At 42.1% G+C, this 18,225-nt stretch overlaps 1 protein-coding gene across 1 annotated transcript in view; it reads left to right on the top strand.

The window, feature by feature from the left end:
- The first annotated feature begins 5,970 nt into the window (after nt 1–5,970).
- Nucleotides 5,971–18,225, top strand: part of ephb3a (eph receptor B3a) — a 49,486-nt gene continuing 37,231 nt past the window's right edge. Inside the window, exons 1-4 of the mRNA XM_038963454.1 lie at nt 5,971–6,034; nt 11,230–11,294; nt 13,203–13,875; nt 16,686–16,841. Of these exons, the coding sequence (XP_038819382.1) occupies nt 5,971–6,034; nt 11,230–11,294; nt 13,203–13,875; nt 16,686–16,841 (958 nt within the window). The remainder of the gene's footprint in view (nt 6,035–11,229; nt 11,295–13,202; nt 13,876–16,685; nt 16,842–18,225) is intronic.

The following is an 18,225-nucleotide window of genomic DNA, read 5'->3' as shown; positions in this document are numbered from 1 at the left end:
GCCCTTGAATCGTGTCATATCACGGCAGCCTCTCTTCGCCATGCTTTGTGAAATATATATTTTTCCACCTCATCCCAAGGACTGATTTCTCATTTGTGGACTGCGGCGGGATGGCAAAAGGTTCTCTCAACCATGATTCTTCATAACACACCACTTGCCGTCATAGCAAAAGCCCAGACGCATATATTCTCAGTCTATGATCAAAGCTATAGTATATGTGGTAGACTTGACTGCCTGGGTTAGGATCTGTTTGAATGAATGAATTAATTAATGAATGGGTGAGAATTATTGTTGGATGGATGGCTAAATTATTGAATGAATGAAGAGCTATAGATACGTTTCTCTAAAAAGGCATCATTCTATACAAACTTATGCAACAATAAAAAGCCTAACATCTTTAATGGGGGTGACTCAATATCAGTATTGAAACTTCATGAAGGCCTTTAAAACATACAGTAGCTATGTACCTATGGATCATGCAGTAAACATGTAACAGCTGTAAGTTGACCTCTGATTAACATACAGAATACTGTATAGAGCATTCTCTCAGGCCTCAACCTTCTGGAAACAGCAGAAAGAATAACGGTCATGTTGATGAAAATGTGTTGACGATAATGTGTTGACGATAATGCGTTGACGATAGTGCGTTGACGATAGTGCGTTGATGACAATGCGTCGATAATGTGTTGCTAAATGTTGCCTCTGTTACTGCGTCTGTTTGTCACAATGTGAAACGCTGATCTGTTAAATCATACTTCCCTGTGTTTGAAGATTTTGTTGAATTCTCTATGTGTCGATGATAATGTATTGATGATCAAGTGTTGATTATAATCAAATCAAATACGGTTTTATTTGTCACATGCGCTGAATACAACCTTACCGTGAAATCCTTACTTACAAGCCCTTAACCAACAATGCAGACACAGTGCAATAGAATGCAATGTGCTGATGGCAACGTGTTACAGTTCTCCTTGATTGCTAAGACACTTTTAATGAAACTGGGGACCACTTGATGTCCATCATAGCCTAGACAGCACAACAGTATTCTTTTTTTTGCAAAACTGTAAGTAATTTCTCATAGCTTTCATGCACAATGCAAATGATAAGCACGTTTTTGCAAAACTGTAAACACAACTTTCTACAAAAAAACTCTAAACTCAGTTGAGTAAATCAAGACAAACAACATTTACACATTTTAGTCACAGCTGATACAAATTACTCCCATGAATGTGAACCTCTTCTGCACGTGTCCAAAACATTGCACAATTGTTCAATCAGTAATCAGTCCTTATTCATGCATAAAAGAGGTCACCTTTGACTTGCTGTTTGCAAGAATGGACCAAGTAAGAGGCAGAGGTTAAGGACAAAGAAGAGGTAGAGAGGCCCACAGAGGAAGATAGTTCTCAGTTAAAATGGAACCAGGTCAAATAAAGCCTTTTGTTTTTGAATATTGATGCTCTTGAGTGGCATTCTGCATTGGTCATCTTTGGTAAAATCATTTTAGGAAAAAGAATACAGCCCATGCTGTGATGATGTTTATTTGCCTTTTATGGTGCTGTAATTATATTATCAACAAATGGCCCAGACATATAATGGCCTCCCGGGTGGCGCAGTGGTCTAGAGCACTGCATCGCAGTGCTAGCTGCGCCACCAGAGTCTCTGGGTTCACGCCCAGGCTCTGTCGCAGCCGGCCGCAACTGGGAGGTCCGTGGGGCGACGCACAATTGGCATAGCGTCGTCCGGGTTAGGGAGGGTTTGGCCGGTAGGGATATCCTTGTCTCAGTATGTAAATGTAATAAAATGTATGCACTCAACTGTAAGTCGCTCTGGATAAGAGCGTCTGCTAAATGACTAAAATGTAAATGTAATAATAGAGGGTTAAACATGTTAGGGTATATTGATAGCTGTAGTTAGTATTTATTGGGCCATTATGTAACAATTGATTGAAATAACTTTTCATTAGATAACAAGTTGTATGTTTTGATGGAGGTAGTTGGTTTTGTGTCATGCATTTCATGTTTTAAGAGTCTTAATACATTATGTAAATGAAATGTGTCATTTTGGCCAATGTGTTTCAGTTTGGGGCTGTGTGTTAATTGCTTTGAAGAAGGGAATTGTGTTTGGACAAATGTGCTCAAGCAATCGAGAAACTGTAATACTAGTGTGTTGATGATACTGTTGACCAACATGTTCCCAGGAAGGGGAAGTCACAGGATGAGTGAGAGGTTGAGACATCTCACACCCGTATACTAGCTGCTGGCGACACTCTTCAGATGACAGTCCTTCCACTCTTCAGGAGCCCCTCTGTTGTTGACTCCAAACGCCTTTCAGTTGGGAAACACTGGTCCTCAGTTAAATCACAGACATTGATCCTCTCTCTCCTCTCAATTCAAATCAAAGGGGCTTTGTTGGCATGGAAAACATGTTTACATTGCAAAAGCAAGTGAAATAAACAAAAGTGAGAAGAAACCCCCCCAAAAACAACAACAAAAACCATAAACAAACGTACAGAAAACATTATAAAGGTTTCAAAAGGAGGCAATGGGTCCCAAATGTTGCTGCTGTGATTGCACATAGGTATCCAATACACATAGCAGGGAGAGGGAGTGTTTACACCTACACAATCAAAGCCTTTCAAAACCCTCCTCCATAGGCTACTTAATTAATTGGCTATTGTATTCTTCCTCACAGCACTGGCTGTAAAAGTATTCACACCCCTGGACTTTTTCCACATGTTGTTGTTACAGCCTCATTTAAAATGGATTGAATTGAGGTGTCGTGTCACTGGCCTACACACAATACCTTATATTGTCAAAGTGGAATTATGTTTTTGGAAATCTTTACAAATTAGCACAAAATGACAAGCTGAAATGTTTTGACTCCAGGTATTCAGGTATATATATATACTCTAGGTATTCAACCACGTTGTTATGGCAATCCTAAATAAGTTCCCGGAGTAGAAATGTGCTTAACAAGTCATATAATAAGTTGCATGGACTCACTCTGTGTGCAATAGTAGTGTTTAACATGATTTTTGAATGATTACCTCATCTCTGTATCCCACACATACCATTATCTGTAAGGTCCCTCAGTCACGCAGTGAATTTCAAACACAGATTCAACCACAAAGACCAGTGAGGTTTTCCAATGCCTCACAAAGAAGGGCACCTATTGGTAGAAATCAAATTAAAAAAGCAGATATTGAATGTCCCTTTGAGCATGGTGAAGTTATTCATTACACTTTGGATGGTGTATCAATACACCCAATCAGTAAAAAGATACACAAGTCCTTACTAACTTAGTTGACGGAGAGGAAGGAAACCGCTCAGGCATTTCACCATGAGGCCAATGGTGACTTAAAAATATTCCAAAACATGCATCCTGTTTGTAATAAGGCACAAAGTAAAACTGCAAAAAATGTGGTAACGAACTGAACTTCATGCTCAGAATAGAAAACGTTATGTTTGGGGGAAATCCAACAAAACACATCACTGAGTACCACTTCCTATTTTCAAGCATGGTGGTGGCTGCATCATGTTATTATGGGTTTGCTTGTCATCGACAAGGTATAGGGAGTTTTTTAGGATAAAAAAAATGGAATAGAGCTAAGCACGTAAAACCTGGTTCAGCCTGCATTCCAAAAGACACTGGGAGACATATTCACCTTTCAGCAGGACAATAACCTAAAACACATGGCCAAATATACACTATAGTTGCTTACCAAGACGACATTGACGGTTACTGAGTGGCCTAGTTACAGTTTAGACTTAAATCGTCTTCAAAATCTATGTCAAGACTTGAAAATGGCTGTCTAGAAATGATCAACAATCAACTTGACAGAGCTTGAAGAATTTTTTTAATTAATAATTGGCAAATATTGTACAATCCAGGTGTGCAAAGCTCTTAGACACTTACCCAAAATACTCGCAGCTGTTATCACTGCCAAATGTGCCCTTTACAAAGTATTGACTCAGGGGTGTGAATACTTATGTAAATTCGATATTTCTGTATTTTATTTTGAATACATTTCGTAAGATTGTTTCCCTTTGTCGTTATGTGGTTTTGTGTGTAGATGTGTAAGGAGAAAAAAATATATTTAATAAATGTTGAATTCAGACCGTAACACAGCATAATGTGGAATAAGTCAACGGGTGTGAATACTTTCTGAAGGCACTGAATATTCTTTGTCTCGACATCGGCATAATGAGAAAACAACCCGCATAAACAGTAAATTGTTCATTTTCTCAAAAGAAAAACGCTACGGTTCCAGTCTGTCAACTACATTAAAGCACCCAATACATCACTAGATGCATACATCACAACAACACCAGTTGATTCCAAACCCCCCAACAAGTATTTCAATGTCTCTATAATAGACTACATGCTGCATTCCTAGCATTTACATAGATGACCCCCACTCTTTACAATGATGTCATTGATTCCATGAAGAAGCCAGGCAGCAGTGTCATATTTTGGGTTCAGTCAATGTAGTGGGATGTGGTTTAAAGAGCCATCCTGCTCATCACTGTTTCAATGGAGGGGCTGACCCAAGCCTGCTGGGGACTGAACTGTAGGTAATTAGACCACAAAGACAGGGGGACAAAAGGAGTCCTGGGGGGGGGGGCTGAAGGGGAGCTGGCAGTGTGGGGGGACACAAGGGGATGTGTGGGGGGGGGGGGGGGGGGCATGACCGGGGGGATACGGGGTTTGGTGTAAAGCTGGCGGGCGCAGGAGGGGGGAGAGGAGACAGCGGGGACTGTCAAGAGATACAAACAAAGGCACATGCATTTTTTTATTTAACTAGGCAAGTGAAATTATTATTTACAATGACGACCTACCCCGGACAAACCCTAACGACGCTGGGCCAATTGTGCGCTGCCCTATGGGACTCCCGAACACGGCCGGTTGTGATACAGCCTGGAATCGAACCAGGGTCTGTAGTGACGCCTACTTGCACTGAGATGCAGTGCGTACACACACACGATAACATACGCACTATACATACACGTACACATGGATTTTTTCTCCAGCCCCATCCCTCAGCTTTTTAACGAAAGAGGGGCAGGGAATATTCTTTGTTATTGTTTCAATTGCTGATTGCCCCCTTAAAGAAAAACAGATTACCGATAGTATGAGTTATGTTGTAATAGTTCAATAAATCACAGTAGGTCAACAGTAATTAAAATCACAGCATGCTAGCCTACAGTAGTAACCTTGACACTCTATAACCTGCGGGAGGCGCTATCTATCCATTTCAAAACAAGGCTTGGTTATTGACATTCGTCACCGATCCACAGTTCGTTTTGTATTGCACATTGATTCAGTCAGGTTATGGGGCTTGAATGAACAAAACCACCACATAAACCAAGAAAGGTTTTCTCTTATCTCTAATGCTGGTCCCCAAAGTGCACGAGATTCTCTCTGCGTCTCGGGAGGGGTGTGACTTGCATGTTCGCAGAGCAAGGCAGAACCCCCCCCCCCCTCCTTCTACCCGTCCCGTACACTCCCCAGCCCCCGTCTGTCTCGGCTGTCCCAATTGCCATTCCAATGCACACTCCTTGAGGAGCAACAGCTACAACGGAGTTAGTGAAGTGGATTGCCTAGTTTTTAGATAGAAAATATTTGCTGTATTTTTGGAGCAATGTGCAAGGGCATAGATGTGCGTTTGGCTAACAATTTGGCATCGGTAAAGCGCGAGAAAGGAGTTAGAGAAAGAGCGCATTGTAATGCTCCGTAAGCTTTGTCCATTCTCTTCGTGGATTTGCCCGATGATTTGAATGAAAAACAAAAAGTGCTTTATTAATACTACTTTCGACTGGATGTAGTGGAATGGGATGGTTTTATTCTTTAGATTAATTCAAGAGACGTGTAAAACGTTCATCGACTCCAGTGCTATAGGTGGTGTATGTTGTGTGGCACCATCCGAAGGGTCCAGTCAAAGCCTTTATTCATGTTGCAAGATCCTAGTTTATGACAATGGATTACTTGCTGTGGATGTGCAGCGTTGTGCTTCCCGTGGTATTAGCTGTTGAAGGTATGTAAAAAATAATGTTAACGTACTACACTCTTTTATACGACTTTTCTTTCACGTATGTAGATGTTCCAAAGAATGTGTGTTTCCAAGCCTTGATGAACTGCCAATAAGGCATAATTTAATATGAATATTCGTTGTACAATATCATGAAGCGCAGCTTTATTTTGGCAATTGCATGGCTCATAAAAACATTCATTATTTTGATTGCAGGTTGCAGGATACCTGTAATAACCTAAAATAAAAAAAGGTTGCCAAAACGCTTGTAATGTTCCACAGTTGAAAATGGATAAGACTAGATCGATTGTTTACGATACAAAGTTACCGTTTATGTTCATACTATTCAAATATTATTCAATACGTCGTGTTTCGTATCACACCATTGTGTTGTGTTGTGTTGTGGTTGTGTTGTTGTTGTGTTGTGTTGTGGTTGAGCCACACATTTGATGATTATTGTTCTATGAAACTGATCAATGACACACACACACACACACACACACACACACACACACACACACACACTACAGTTCCTTGGTATAGCTTTCCCTACAAAGGAAAGGGATGCCTTGCATTCTCAGTCCTCCATGTGTAACACTCCTATGCTTTCATTGCAACTGCATCCCTGTAGCTATTGTCGAGTACCTTTTGCTCTGTTGTCACACCCACAGGCTAAGGATGGCCTTCTGTCCTTATGCTTGGTTGCTTGACTAAACCCATAAAACAGCTCAGTTTGACATTCAGGATTAATTCTGTATAATACACCCAAATCAAATGCATTCATATTTTACAGATGTTATCGCAGGTGCAGAGACATTATGTTTCTAGCTCCGACAGTGCTGTATAACAAAACTAAACACACAAATCCAAAAGATTAAGAAATTAAGAAATATCAGAATGTCAGTGTCCGGAATATATATATAATTATATATGGTGTAATTAGTTCTCACAAAGTAAACAAGGGATTACACTGATGGGGAGGTTGTAGTTTTCATATTCAGATGTACAATCTTAATTTGAGCTAGTTTGCTAACAGGAAAATAATCCTGCAACAACAGGAAATTTGAAATAATATGTGGATTATAATTAATGAACATTTTTTGTTAGGGCAAATCAAGTCTGAGATTTTAAAGTGGAAATTATAAACTTTTTATATCTTGAATACACTACAAATTTGCATTCTCAGCAACAAAAGAGTGATCAAATTAAGATCCTACATCTGTAAATTCAATTGGCATAACTCCAAAATAGGTGCTTCACATTACAACATGCACATTACATGCTTAGTGTAACAAGATTTAGCGTCAGTCTGTATATTTCCTTTCTGTAGGGAAAAGCCAATATCTTTAACAATTTAAATCTTGAAGCTTCCTTTCAAAATGCTTCACTGATATGTAGTCGTTTCAGAAACTAAAACAAACTGACTAATTACCAGAGGATCATACTCTCCCAGTTGCTTGCCAACCGAAAGCCTGGTCCCAGATCTGTTTGTGCTGTCTTGCCAACGCCTTTGGTCATTGTCACATTTGGCACTGTCTTACCAACGCCTATGGTCAGACATTGTCACGCGAGTTGGCAAGACAGTACAAACCGATCTGAGACCAGGTTATTTCTACAGGGTGGAGCCCAGCCAATGTAAACCAAGGCAAATTCATTTAGGCTATACCAGCTCCTTTATATATGTCTCTCCAAATCCCCCGTCTTTCCCTGCCTGCCTGCCTGTCCTTCTCCGAGTACAATCTGCTTCTCCTGGACGCCAGCCAGTATTATCCCTCATTAATTCTGGTGTCAGCATCTAGATCAATGCAGCGGCAGCCGCAGCCTCCCTAGCTGGTCCCACTGGGCCTTTCATCAGCAAGTTTCTCCCCGACCAACAACTTCAGTTACTCAACACTGGGTTGTTAACTAATGTCTGTCCTCTGGGGATGGGCGGAGGTTAGAGTGGTTAGTGTCTTATGGGTTTTAGGGCTGTTAGGGTCCATGCCCTGTTGCCAGTACGATGGAGATGAGTTGGAATTTGGCTCTTAAATTGGCAGTTGCCTGTTGGTTTCCATTACTTCCATCCATAGAATTAATCCAATTCATTTGAGTTAAGTTTAGTGTCGTTTAGTTAATTCCAAGAGATGATTTGGAATTAATGGAACAATTGAATTGGCAGTTTCACATTGTGTTCCATGAGGATTTCTTCCCCCAGTATTGTATGTCAGTTTAATTTTCGATTTGTTTTGAGTGCAGTGGCCAACTGCATCCTTGGGTTTATCCATGAGTTTATCTGGTGAAATAAGCTCTGGCCTCCTAGTCCCCCAGACATTGGAAATGTGACGCATTGACCCTGTCATCTTCTTTATAACTAACCCCTTTAACAGTAATGTTGTGTACCTGTACTATTTTTGAGTCACATGGTATTGGAACGTAAATGCAATTACATAATTGCTCAGAAAACCTTAACATTCTATAAAACTAGCTGACGTAATAGGCGACGAAAAATATGCATGACTGCAGAACACACTTAGCCATTTTTTTCTGCACATACACGAGGAACATCTCTATATCAGTGCACACTTTCCTTATCTCTTGTCTGTACATTAGAGGTAAATATGAATAATTCTGAATTGAACCATATGTGCAGATGCAAATAGCCTGAAGGAGAACGTTGAATTAGGGTCAGCTTGAGTTGATTAAAGCGGTTCATCAAGCATCAAACATAACATCTCAACATCTCAGCATAGCCAGAAGAGGAATGGCCACCCCTCAGAGCCTGGTTCCTCTCTAGGTTTCTTCATAGGTTCCTGTCTTTCTAGGGAGTTTTTCCTAGCCACCGTGCTCCTACATCTGCATTGCTTGCTGTTTGGGGTTTTAGGCCGGGTTTCTGTATAGCACTTTGTGACATCTGCTGATGTAGAAAGGGCTTTATAGATACATTTGTTTGATTGATTGATGAATGGAGATAGAAGATGCACTCATCTAGCGAGACCAGCGAAAATAGTCAAACAGTAGACCTACGACCTCTGAATTTGCCGCTCCGTTTCCAGTCCAAATACCCATGTGTTATGGCCTATGTCTATCTATATGTACCTGATTATGCACAGAATCAGTGGAGAGATGTTAGGCCTTTAAATATTACATCTATTTGTGGAAGTACGTGTCAAATTAATTGAATACGAGGAGCGGCCTTCCTTTCATAGCCTCCCAACTCAACAAAATGAATTAAACATTAGCCTGTGTGCTCCAATAGGAGCAGTGAGTAAGGAGTTACTGACGCATTTTGCTCCAGTGAATAAAAACAGTAAACACCATGGGCGGTGATGGAGATCCTGTAAGTTCCATTGTTTTTTTTTGCCCTGGGGGAGGCATCACTACTGCCTGTAGTTTTATGGGAGAGTATCTTGAGTATCTTAACGGATTTGAGTAATAGCAACAAAGTGAAACTTTCAAATGGTACATGGAGGGCGAAGGGGTAGGTAGAGAGTTTTACACTTGGGACGCTATTCAATTAAAAGCTGTGTCTAGCTTTCGGGGGTCAAGTTAAAAAATGTTTTTTTTTAAAAAGACTTCCTGCGCAGCTGAAGCACGTTTGAATTAGTATTGAGCCTTCTGTCAAACCTTGAGAATCTGAATTTAACTCATGTGGTAAGCCTGTGGATAAAGTACCTCTAATCTACACAAATGTTCTTTGAGTGCTACTGCGAGGAGCGGTGGAATTCTCAGGCAAAGCCCTGTTAAGTAAGCCATAGCAAGGCTCACTGAGGCCGATGGAGAGTTCAGTAGGAGAAGAGTTTATATTGCCTCAAGCAAAGGCTCTAACATCCAAGAAATAACCTGGAACCTGAGATAGATGGACTTGGGCTTGGCGCTTGTTGAACGTGAAGACAGCTAGTCAATGTTCTCGCTGTCTCATGACTGATGAACTGTTATTGGCATTTATTTCAATACTCGTTGTATTCAAGCTTCCGCAGCTGGCCAGCTCACATCTATGGTAATGTGATCATGTGTAGTGCAGCAACCATAGCTACACACCTGTTGTAACACTTCACTCTCCTCTTTGTCAACCAGGGGTAATCCAACACACACAATAGCAAACATGCACACCTTAATAAAAATAACCATAAATACCTTTTTATAGTCATTATAAGCCTTACAATTCATAATCATTTCTAACATTTCTAATAATTTCTATAATGTTATTCATGTAAGTTATTATATAGTGGTACCCACACCTTATAGCAAATGTAGATCCCCAACACAATATAGTAATGGGTGAGTCCTTACACATCTGTAAATTGGAGTTGCATTTGAGTAAAGAATTCAATGTTTAGATTGATTCTTAGAATGAAGAAGATAACCTTTGACAATTTATAGCTAATGTAGGTCCAAACTACCATGAAAATAAGGGAGTCCTCATGCTTGGTTTTCTATTCAAAGTCATTGACACAACTGTAAGTTGGAGGTGCATTTGAGTAAGCAATTGAATCTTTATAATCAAGAAGATAGCCTTTTAACTGTGCCTTTTGTGTGGTTTAATGACCTACACTCAACCATCACACAGCTTGACAGGTGACACCAGTGTCTATTGATCCACTAATTTACGCTTTCTTTTCTTGTATTTGTTTAACCTCATCCCTCGTTCTGACATCGTAAACACAGAGGTGTAAAGAAAAAAGATACTAGGGTCATTTGTTGCTAGGCAGGAACAAACTGACTTTAATTCTCCTGATTCTTTCACAATGACCTGTATAATACAAGGTCAATACTCTGGGGAATCCACTATGGCATGGTCGCGGAGTGCTTTGTGATTGATTGCGATATCGTTTAGCAGTAAAGCTTTGAAATCCGATCAAGATGATTTCTCCCTTCTAGAGGATGAGGCATTTTTACCCATTTCTGTATTTCCAATTCTATCAAAGGCTGACAGGTTTTTTCTTCTATAATCTTATCTCTATTTGATGGGAACTTTATGTGTGATAACAGTTGTGTCATGATGACAGATTATTTATGTTTCAGTCCTTTTCTGTGTCTGTGCGTCTGTCTGTGTGGAATTGATGTGAAGACCACAGAAATGAATAGAATGAAAATACAGAAAATATTTCGTTAAGTTAATAATAAACACCTGTGTGGGCTTTTTTGTTTGTGCTATATTTTTATTTCCCATAAACCACCTCTTACTACTTAGTTTAACTAACCTTCTTGTTTTTGATTTACAGAAACACTAATGGACAGCAAGTGGGCAACCACAGAACTGGCCTGGACCACGTTTCCGGAGAGTGGGGTGAGTCTGTGTGTGTGTGTGTGTGTGTGTGTGTGTGTGTGTGTGTGTGTGTGTGTGTGTGTGTGTGTGTGTGTGTGTGTGTGTGTGTGTGTGTGTGTGTGTGTGTGTGTGTGTGTGTGTGTGTGTGTGTGTGTGTGTGTATTTTTGGTAAAGAATGTTAACCTTGACTTGTGTTCCTGCAGTATTCCACAGTATTAGTTCCATCTGCTAGTTAATAGATCTCCCCCGGACTTAAACGGCATACCTCCCACTGTTTTATACCTCTGTTTGTTTTCTTGGTTGCTAAAAGCAAATGATAAACATACACCTTTAAGTTTGAAATTGAAGCAAAGTTTCTCGCATATCAGGATTCCCAAAAACATAAAATTCTAAAATAGTCCAAAACACAAATCACCAAAATAGTCCAAAAAGAGGAAACTCAGCTGCATAGTCATATTGGGTACACAGACCCACACAGACCCAAACAGACCCAAACACGTCTGCAAGCAACACCAGCTGTAGAGTGTGGAAATATATCTCTTAAGGTGGAAGAAACACATAGGCAAATTACAGCAGGGAATTAATGTTTCAGATGATGATATCCCCCGTAGGAATGATGAGAAAATAAAACAACATGAATTTGACCCCCAGGCTAACAGCTTGATAGACCTCCCCCACTCCAGGGCAGTGTAATTTGTCTTTGGTACGTGAGCGCAAAGTCAGTCAATGGAAACGATGTGTTACTATGGCAACAATCTTAGGCAGTCCAGCTTTCTCGAGCTTTTCTGCAGGCTCACATCAAATGTCTTTGCACCCCTACAAGCCATACGTCATAAGGGCAAGATGGCCCTTTCAAAATGTGTGACAATCCCATACGTTCTGGCCGGGTGCAATTATCATATTTGTGAGGTATTACGGCAATGTGCTGCCCTTGATTTATGGTGTACGATGCTGAATCCTGGACCCATCGTTTTGGACTAAATTGTATGCGTGTGTGCGCCACCATATTGAATTATGCATTCTGTTCCTCCTGTTGAATTGATCGATGTCTGGAGCCCTCATTAAGAATGGAAATGTATTATTCAGGTTGAGTTGTTAGAATCAAAAGATTAACTTCTTAGAGGAGATGATTATTTCCTTGGGCAAAAATCTGTTAATAACCCAGTTAATTAGGATCATGGTTAATTTTAGATATAATCCTCAAATAGATGGCTCTTTGACTATTTCCTTTAGGTAGTCATGCCTATATTGTAATAATGTCAAATGTCTTTGATATAGAAGATCTGCTGATATGAACTGATGTAAATGGTTTATTCCCCGACTGTAGAGAACCATATCATCGCTGTTGAAGTTAAGTGCTGTGAAATGATTTATTGACTGCTCGACTGGACCACATTTCATAGCATGCAAAAATACTCCTTGTGACTTGAGGTGTAGGCTTAGAAAATGTTCCACTTGAATCTTAAAAGATACTCCATAACACCTCTGTGATGCAACCAGCAAGATGAGATTGCGCTTGAATCGCCTCTTCAATAGATAATACACTGTTTGTGATGAGATGAGGTAGTTCTCATTGAGGACATGCCCTATAATCTATCTCAATAGCAGCACCTGCTAAGTGACTTATTTCATAGGAATGACATTCTGATTGCTGCCTTCTCTGTGCAATGATAATATGATTATAAGCAGACCTAGGTTCAAATAGTATTTGTTTTCTTTCAAAGACTTTGAGCGAAAGATGGAACCTGCCTGGAATTGCCAGCTGGGTGGGGTTTGCGCTTTTGGGATGATTCCATTGGTTCCATTGCACCTGGCAAACTCAATCAAGTGCTAGGTTTTGATCGAAAAATACTATTTGAACCCATGTCTAATAATGTGTACACTTCTCTCTCTTCACTAGTTACAGTGTTTGTCTCTGTTTTCCTGCAGTGGGAGGAGGTGAGTGGCTACGATGACTCCATGAGTCCCATAAGGACGTATCAGGTGTGCAACGTGCGCGAGCCCAACCAGAACAACTGGCTGAGGACGGATTTCATCCCCCGTAAAGGCGTGCTACGCGTCTACGTGGAGCTCAAGTTCTCTGTCCGCGACTGCGCCAGTATTCCCAACATCCCCGGCTCCTGCAAGGAGACCTTTAACCTCTTCTACTACGAGTCTGAAGGCGACACCGCCACGGAAAGTAGTCCATTGTGGAGGGAGAACCCTTACGTGAAGGTGGACACCATCGCTCCCGATGAGAGTTTTTCCCTTCTGGTGGCAGGCAGGATCAACACCAAAGTGCGAAGCTTCGGACCTCTCTCCAAGGCCGGCTTCTACCTAGCCTTCCAGGACCTGGGGGCTTGTATGTCCTTGATATCCGTGCAGGTTTTCTTCAAGAAGTGCTCGACGACCATTGCAAACTTCGCCGTCTTCCCTGAGACGGCTACAGGGGCCGAGGCCACCTCCTTGGTCATCGCCCCAGGGGCATGCGTGTCCAACGCGCAGGAGGTGTCCGTCCCTCTGAAGCTGTACTGCAACGGGGATGGGGAGTGGATGGTTCCCGTGGGGTCTTGTACCTGCATGCCAGGGTTTGAGCCGGCCATGACCGACACACAGTGCCAGTGTGAGTCTTTAGTCTACAGTCGACTGTTTTGACTTTTAACTAAAGCCTGTTTTTAATGCCCAATGAAAGTCACAGTCTACACCATCCTGTCTGTGTGTATTGTGTGGCACATGAATGAAGGGTGAAGGAGGATGGAGAGTTTGCATTAATGAGCTGTTGCAGAGAGCAGCAGCATACAAATATTGAGAGAGGGCAATCAGAGGGAGAATGAGATAGTGAAAGGGGACAAGATAGTGAGGCGAGAAAGCAAGATAGTGGGAGGGAGGGAGAGAGAGAGAGACTGTGAGAGAGAGAATCTGTTTGGAGGGTTTGTAAAGGAGAAAGAGATTGTGAGGGGGAGAGAGAGACTGTGAGGGGGAGAGATATACTGTGAGAGGGGGAAGGAAAGATAAAGTCAGAGACACATAGGGGGAGCGAGAGAAGGACTGAGAGATAGAGCCATGAATTTCCCATTGCCCAGGACAACATCAGGAGCAGTCAGAGAAAGAAAGAGAAGCCTCCACACACCTCTCCTGTCTTTACATGGGCATGAGGAATGGTAAATAACGAGCCAGAGAGCTAATTTAGCGCCATTTGGCGGCTCAAGGTTAAAAGCCTGCCGTCGACGCCTGATAAAAGGCTCTCCAGAGGCCTCAGGCGCGGTGGCGAGGAAGAGGAAGTGTCATTTCCTCTATGTTCTCCCCACCGTTAGTTCATCTACAGTCGGCTGCACTCATTAACACCGCTCAGACCACCGTGAGCCAACACTGCCACCTCTCACCATTAATCACAGGGATGTTTAATCTCTTACCTCAGTCTAGAGCGATAGAGAGGGAGGAAGAGGGAGGGAGGGAGAGAGAGGGTGGGAAGAGGGAGAGAGGGAGAAAATAAGAAAGGGGGGAGGACGAGAGGAAGAGAAGGACGATGAGGGTATAGGGAGGGAGAGAGATGGCGATGGGAGGGAGGGAGTGGGTATAGAGGAAGCGGAAGAAGGGGAGAGAGAGAGAGATGTTTACTGTTCATTTTTTGTTGTTTATTTCACTTTTGTTTATTATCTATTTCACTTGCTTTGGTAATGTAAACATATGTTTCCTATGCCAATAAAGCCCTTTGAAATTGAAATGAATTGGAATTGAGAGAGGGAGAAAGAGGGAGAGAGGAAGAGAGGGAGAGAGAGAGAGGCCAGTGAGGGCCACAGAACTTTCCGGTATCAGAGAAGACACAAACAAAAGGGCATGCCCTCCAAGGAGGTTAACGAATGAAGCGATTCAGGTGATGCAACCCTTGTCCTCCAGAAAGAGCAAAACAAAACGATGATGCAGTGTGTAATAAGACAAATATAAATCAGATTAAAGTGTTTCAGGAGTGTTTCAGGACCTGCGGTCTTTGTTGAATTACGAGAGCTAAAACACATTTTCGTGTTATCTTAACTTGGCTATTTATTGCATGTTTCTTTTTGTTGCTAGAATGTGGAGCATTAAAGTTCACTAATGTCACTGAAAGTGGCATTCCGGAGAATTAGTACGGAGCCTAGTTCAAACTGGAAAACCACTTAGCCCGACTAGTTAATCACACCCTCGCCAGCCAGGTTTTTATGGGCCCTCATACTGATAAGACAGATGTTAACCAGAGCCTCGGTTTTACACCACACTTAAAGAACAAAGGTCAAAGTAAAGTCTAGCTCCTAAGTGCTATTTGCAACCTTTTATGCTGCATTTAGTGTAAACACCCTTATGTTACTGGGGAAATGGTGTTTCCATAACTAGGGCTGACAGTGAGGACAGGATCAACAACCTCTGCATAATCAAAACCCCTTGCTTTGTGAGGTTTTAAAGTTCACATTTAGCTATTGTTATGGAAATGCCAGCTGAAAAGTATCAGTGGCCTGGCTTTTTGGGTTAAACACTGGGGTAAATGCACCATTAGTGTACATTTCCTTAATCCTATTTCAGGTTGAGACCTGTGTTGGTTTATCGGGTAACTTTTCTTATGACATTACATTTACATGTTAGTCATTTAGCAGATGCTCTTATCCAGAGCGACTTACAGTAGGGAGTGAAAACATTTTCGTACTGGTCCCCCGTGGGAATTGAATTAACAACCCTGGCATGGCAAGTGCAATGCTCTTCCAACTGAGCCACACGGGACCTCATTTAATGAAGTTGGAGATTGACTTGATAGAGGATAGGCCCCCCCAAAAGAGAAGGGCTGCCCAAAAGAATGCCTGTCTAAAACAAAAAAATACCTTATAGGGTAGTATCTCTATAGTTGCACTTGATTGATGATCAAGCTGCTTTGGATGCGTGCCGAACCACCTCTTGAATGACGTGTTGAAACGGTGAGTTCTTCTAAGCCCCAAGTGGACACTGTGTGATTGATGTAGGTGTATCCTAACTCTCAACAGCGTCCTCCATCCCTCTTAGCCAGACAGGAGCAATCAACTGTCGTCCCTCCATCTTTATCGTTCCCTCTCAATTTATCTGTCATCCTTAGACCTATCTGGGATAGATTGATATCCCTTGTATGTTATGATGAAAATGAGAGGGTATGAAGGATTTGAACAGAAATACCCCTTATAAAGAGTTAAAACTCCCTCACATATTTCAACCCCACCCAGACAAAGATTATGACATTATGGTTTGAAGGATTTGGACTGACTAGCTCCTCTCTATCACTCATCTAGAACTAGCCCAAGAGTTAGGTTGTTGTCACAAATGTCAACCCCAGCCAGACTGAGATAGTAGTGTGTGGCGTACCTTGGTTTGGTTTTGTGCTTTATTGATGTTGACAGTGTTCTGACTGTCCCTTTCGTTTCTGCCTTTCCTGTATAGCATGTACCCCCGGGTCATTCAAGTACAAACATGGGGAGGACTCATGTTACCCTTGCCCCCCCAACAGTCGCACCAGCTCCAGGGGGGCCAACATCTGCCCATGTCAAAATGGCTTCTACCGTGCCGACAGTGATTCTCCGGACTCAGCCTGCACCAGTAAGTCAAGCTCCTAGCTTTTTCTCAGCAGTTGTCATTGGCTGTATATATTCTTTGGGATTCTTTCCTGGACACAGACTGAGCCAAGTCACGGACTGAAATGTAGGCTGAATGGAGATTCCCCATTGAGCATGCTATTTCCTTAATCTGTGTCTGGGAAAACAGCCCATATGTGTCAAAAAGCACTAGGGTGTACGTGTCAGTAGAGGTAGGTTTAGTGTTAAACTGAGTGCCTATATGGTTGTTTCTACAGACAAAGCTTTGTTGATGTCAGATAATTGGTACATAGCCTAACAACCAATACCTTTTTTCACTGACATGACATTAATGGAATGTGACCGAGCCCAAATGACTCTTAATCGACTCTCCTTGTCCAGAATTCCGAGTGTTCCATTTTGGGGTGGCAGGTAGCCTAGTGGTTCGAGCATTGGGCTACTAACCGAAAAGTTGCTGGATCGAATCCCTGAGCTGTCAAACTAAAAAATCTGTTGTCCCCTGAACAAGGCAGTTAACCCAGTGTTCCCCAGTAGGTTGTCATTGTAAATAAGAATTTGTTCTTAACTGACTTGCCTATTTAAATACATGTTAAATAAAATAAAAATCCTTAGGTCATTTGGGCTCCATACTTCCCCTGTAGCCTGTCAGAGCTTGTGCCAGTCCACGTAGCTCATGTTTTGCAAGGGACCGAGGGTGACGTACTATAGAGCTCAGCTTGGGCCAGCTCCGGCTCTCTGTGGGAGCCCAACGTTTCAGACTTTGTGCCCAATTAGATCAGGCCATACTTCAAACTGTGTCAGTCTAATTGGATAGGACAGAGCATGGGGGAAAACACACTCCACTCAGGGTGAACAGGCAGAGGAGCTGAACTGAGCTGGTTGAGATGTGTGAACTGAGACACTCTGAAAGCATTTCTATCTTCTTGCCGTGTGCTGCTGCAGAAGTGTTGTTGTCTGGATCTGCTTAGAGAGAGAGGGGTTAGATTACCCTTCAGCCTTAGAGAGGGGTTTGGTTAGATTACCCTTCAGCCTTAGAGAGGGGTTCGGTTAGATTACCCTTCAGCCTTAGAGAGGGGTTCGGTTAGATTACCCTTCAGTCTTAGAGAGGGGTTCGGTTAGATTACCCTTCAGCCTTAGAGAGGGGTTCGGTTAGATTACCCTTCAGCCTTAGAGAGGGGTTCGGTTAGATTACCCTTCCGCCTTAGAGAGGGGTTCGGTTAGATTGCCCTTCAGCCTTAGAGAGGGGTTCGGTTAGATTACCCTTCAGCCTTAGAGAGGGGTTCGGTTAGATTACCCTTCAGCCTTAGAGAGGGGTTCGGTTAGATTGCTCATCAGCCTTAGAGAGGGGTTCGGTTAAATTACCCTTCAGCCTTAGAGAGGGGTTTGGT

Source organism: Salvelinus namaycush, chromosome 25, assembly GCF_016432855.1.
Source record: "Salvelinus namaycush isolate Seneca chromosome 25, SaNama_1.0, whole genome shotgun sequence".
NCBI classification, from domain to species: Eukaryota; Metazoa; Chordata; class Actinopteri; order Salmoniformes; family Salmonidae; genus Salvelinus; species Salvelinus namaycush.
This window is presented reverse-complemented; position numbering and strand designations above follow the sequence as displayed.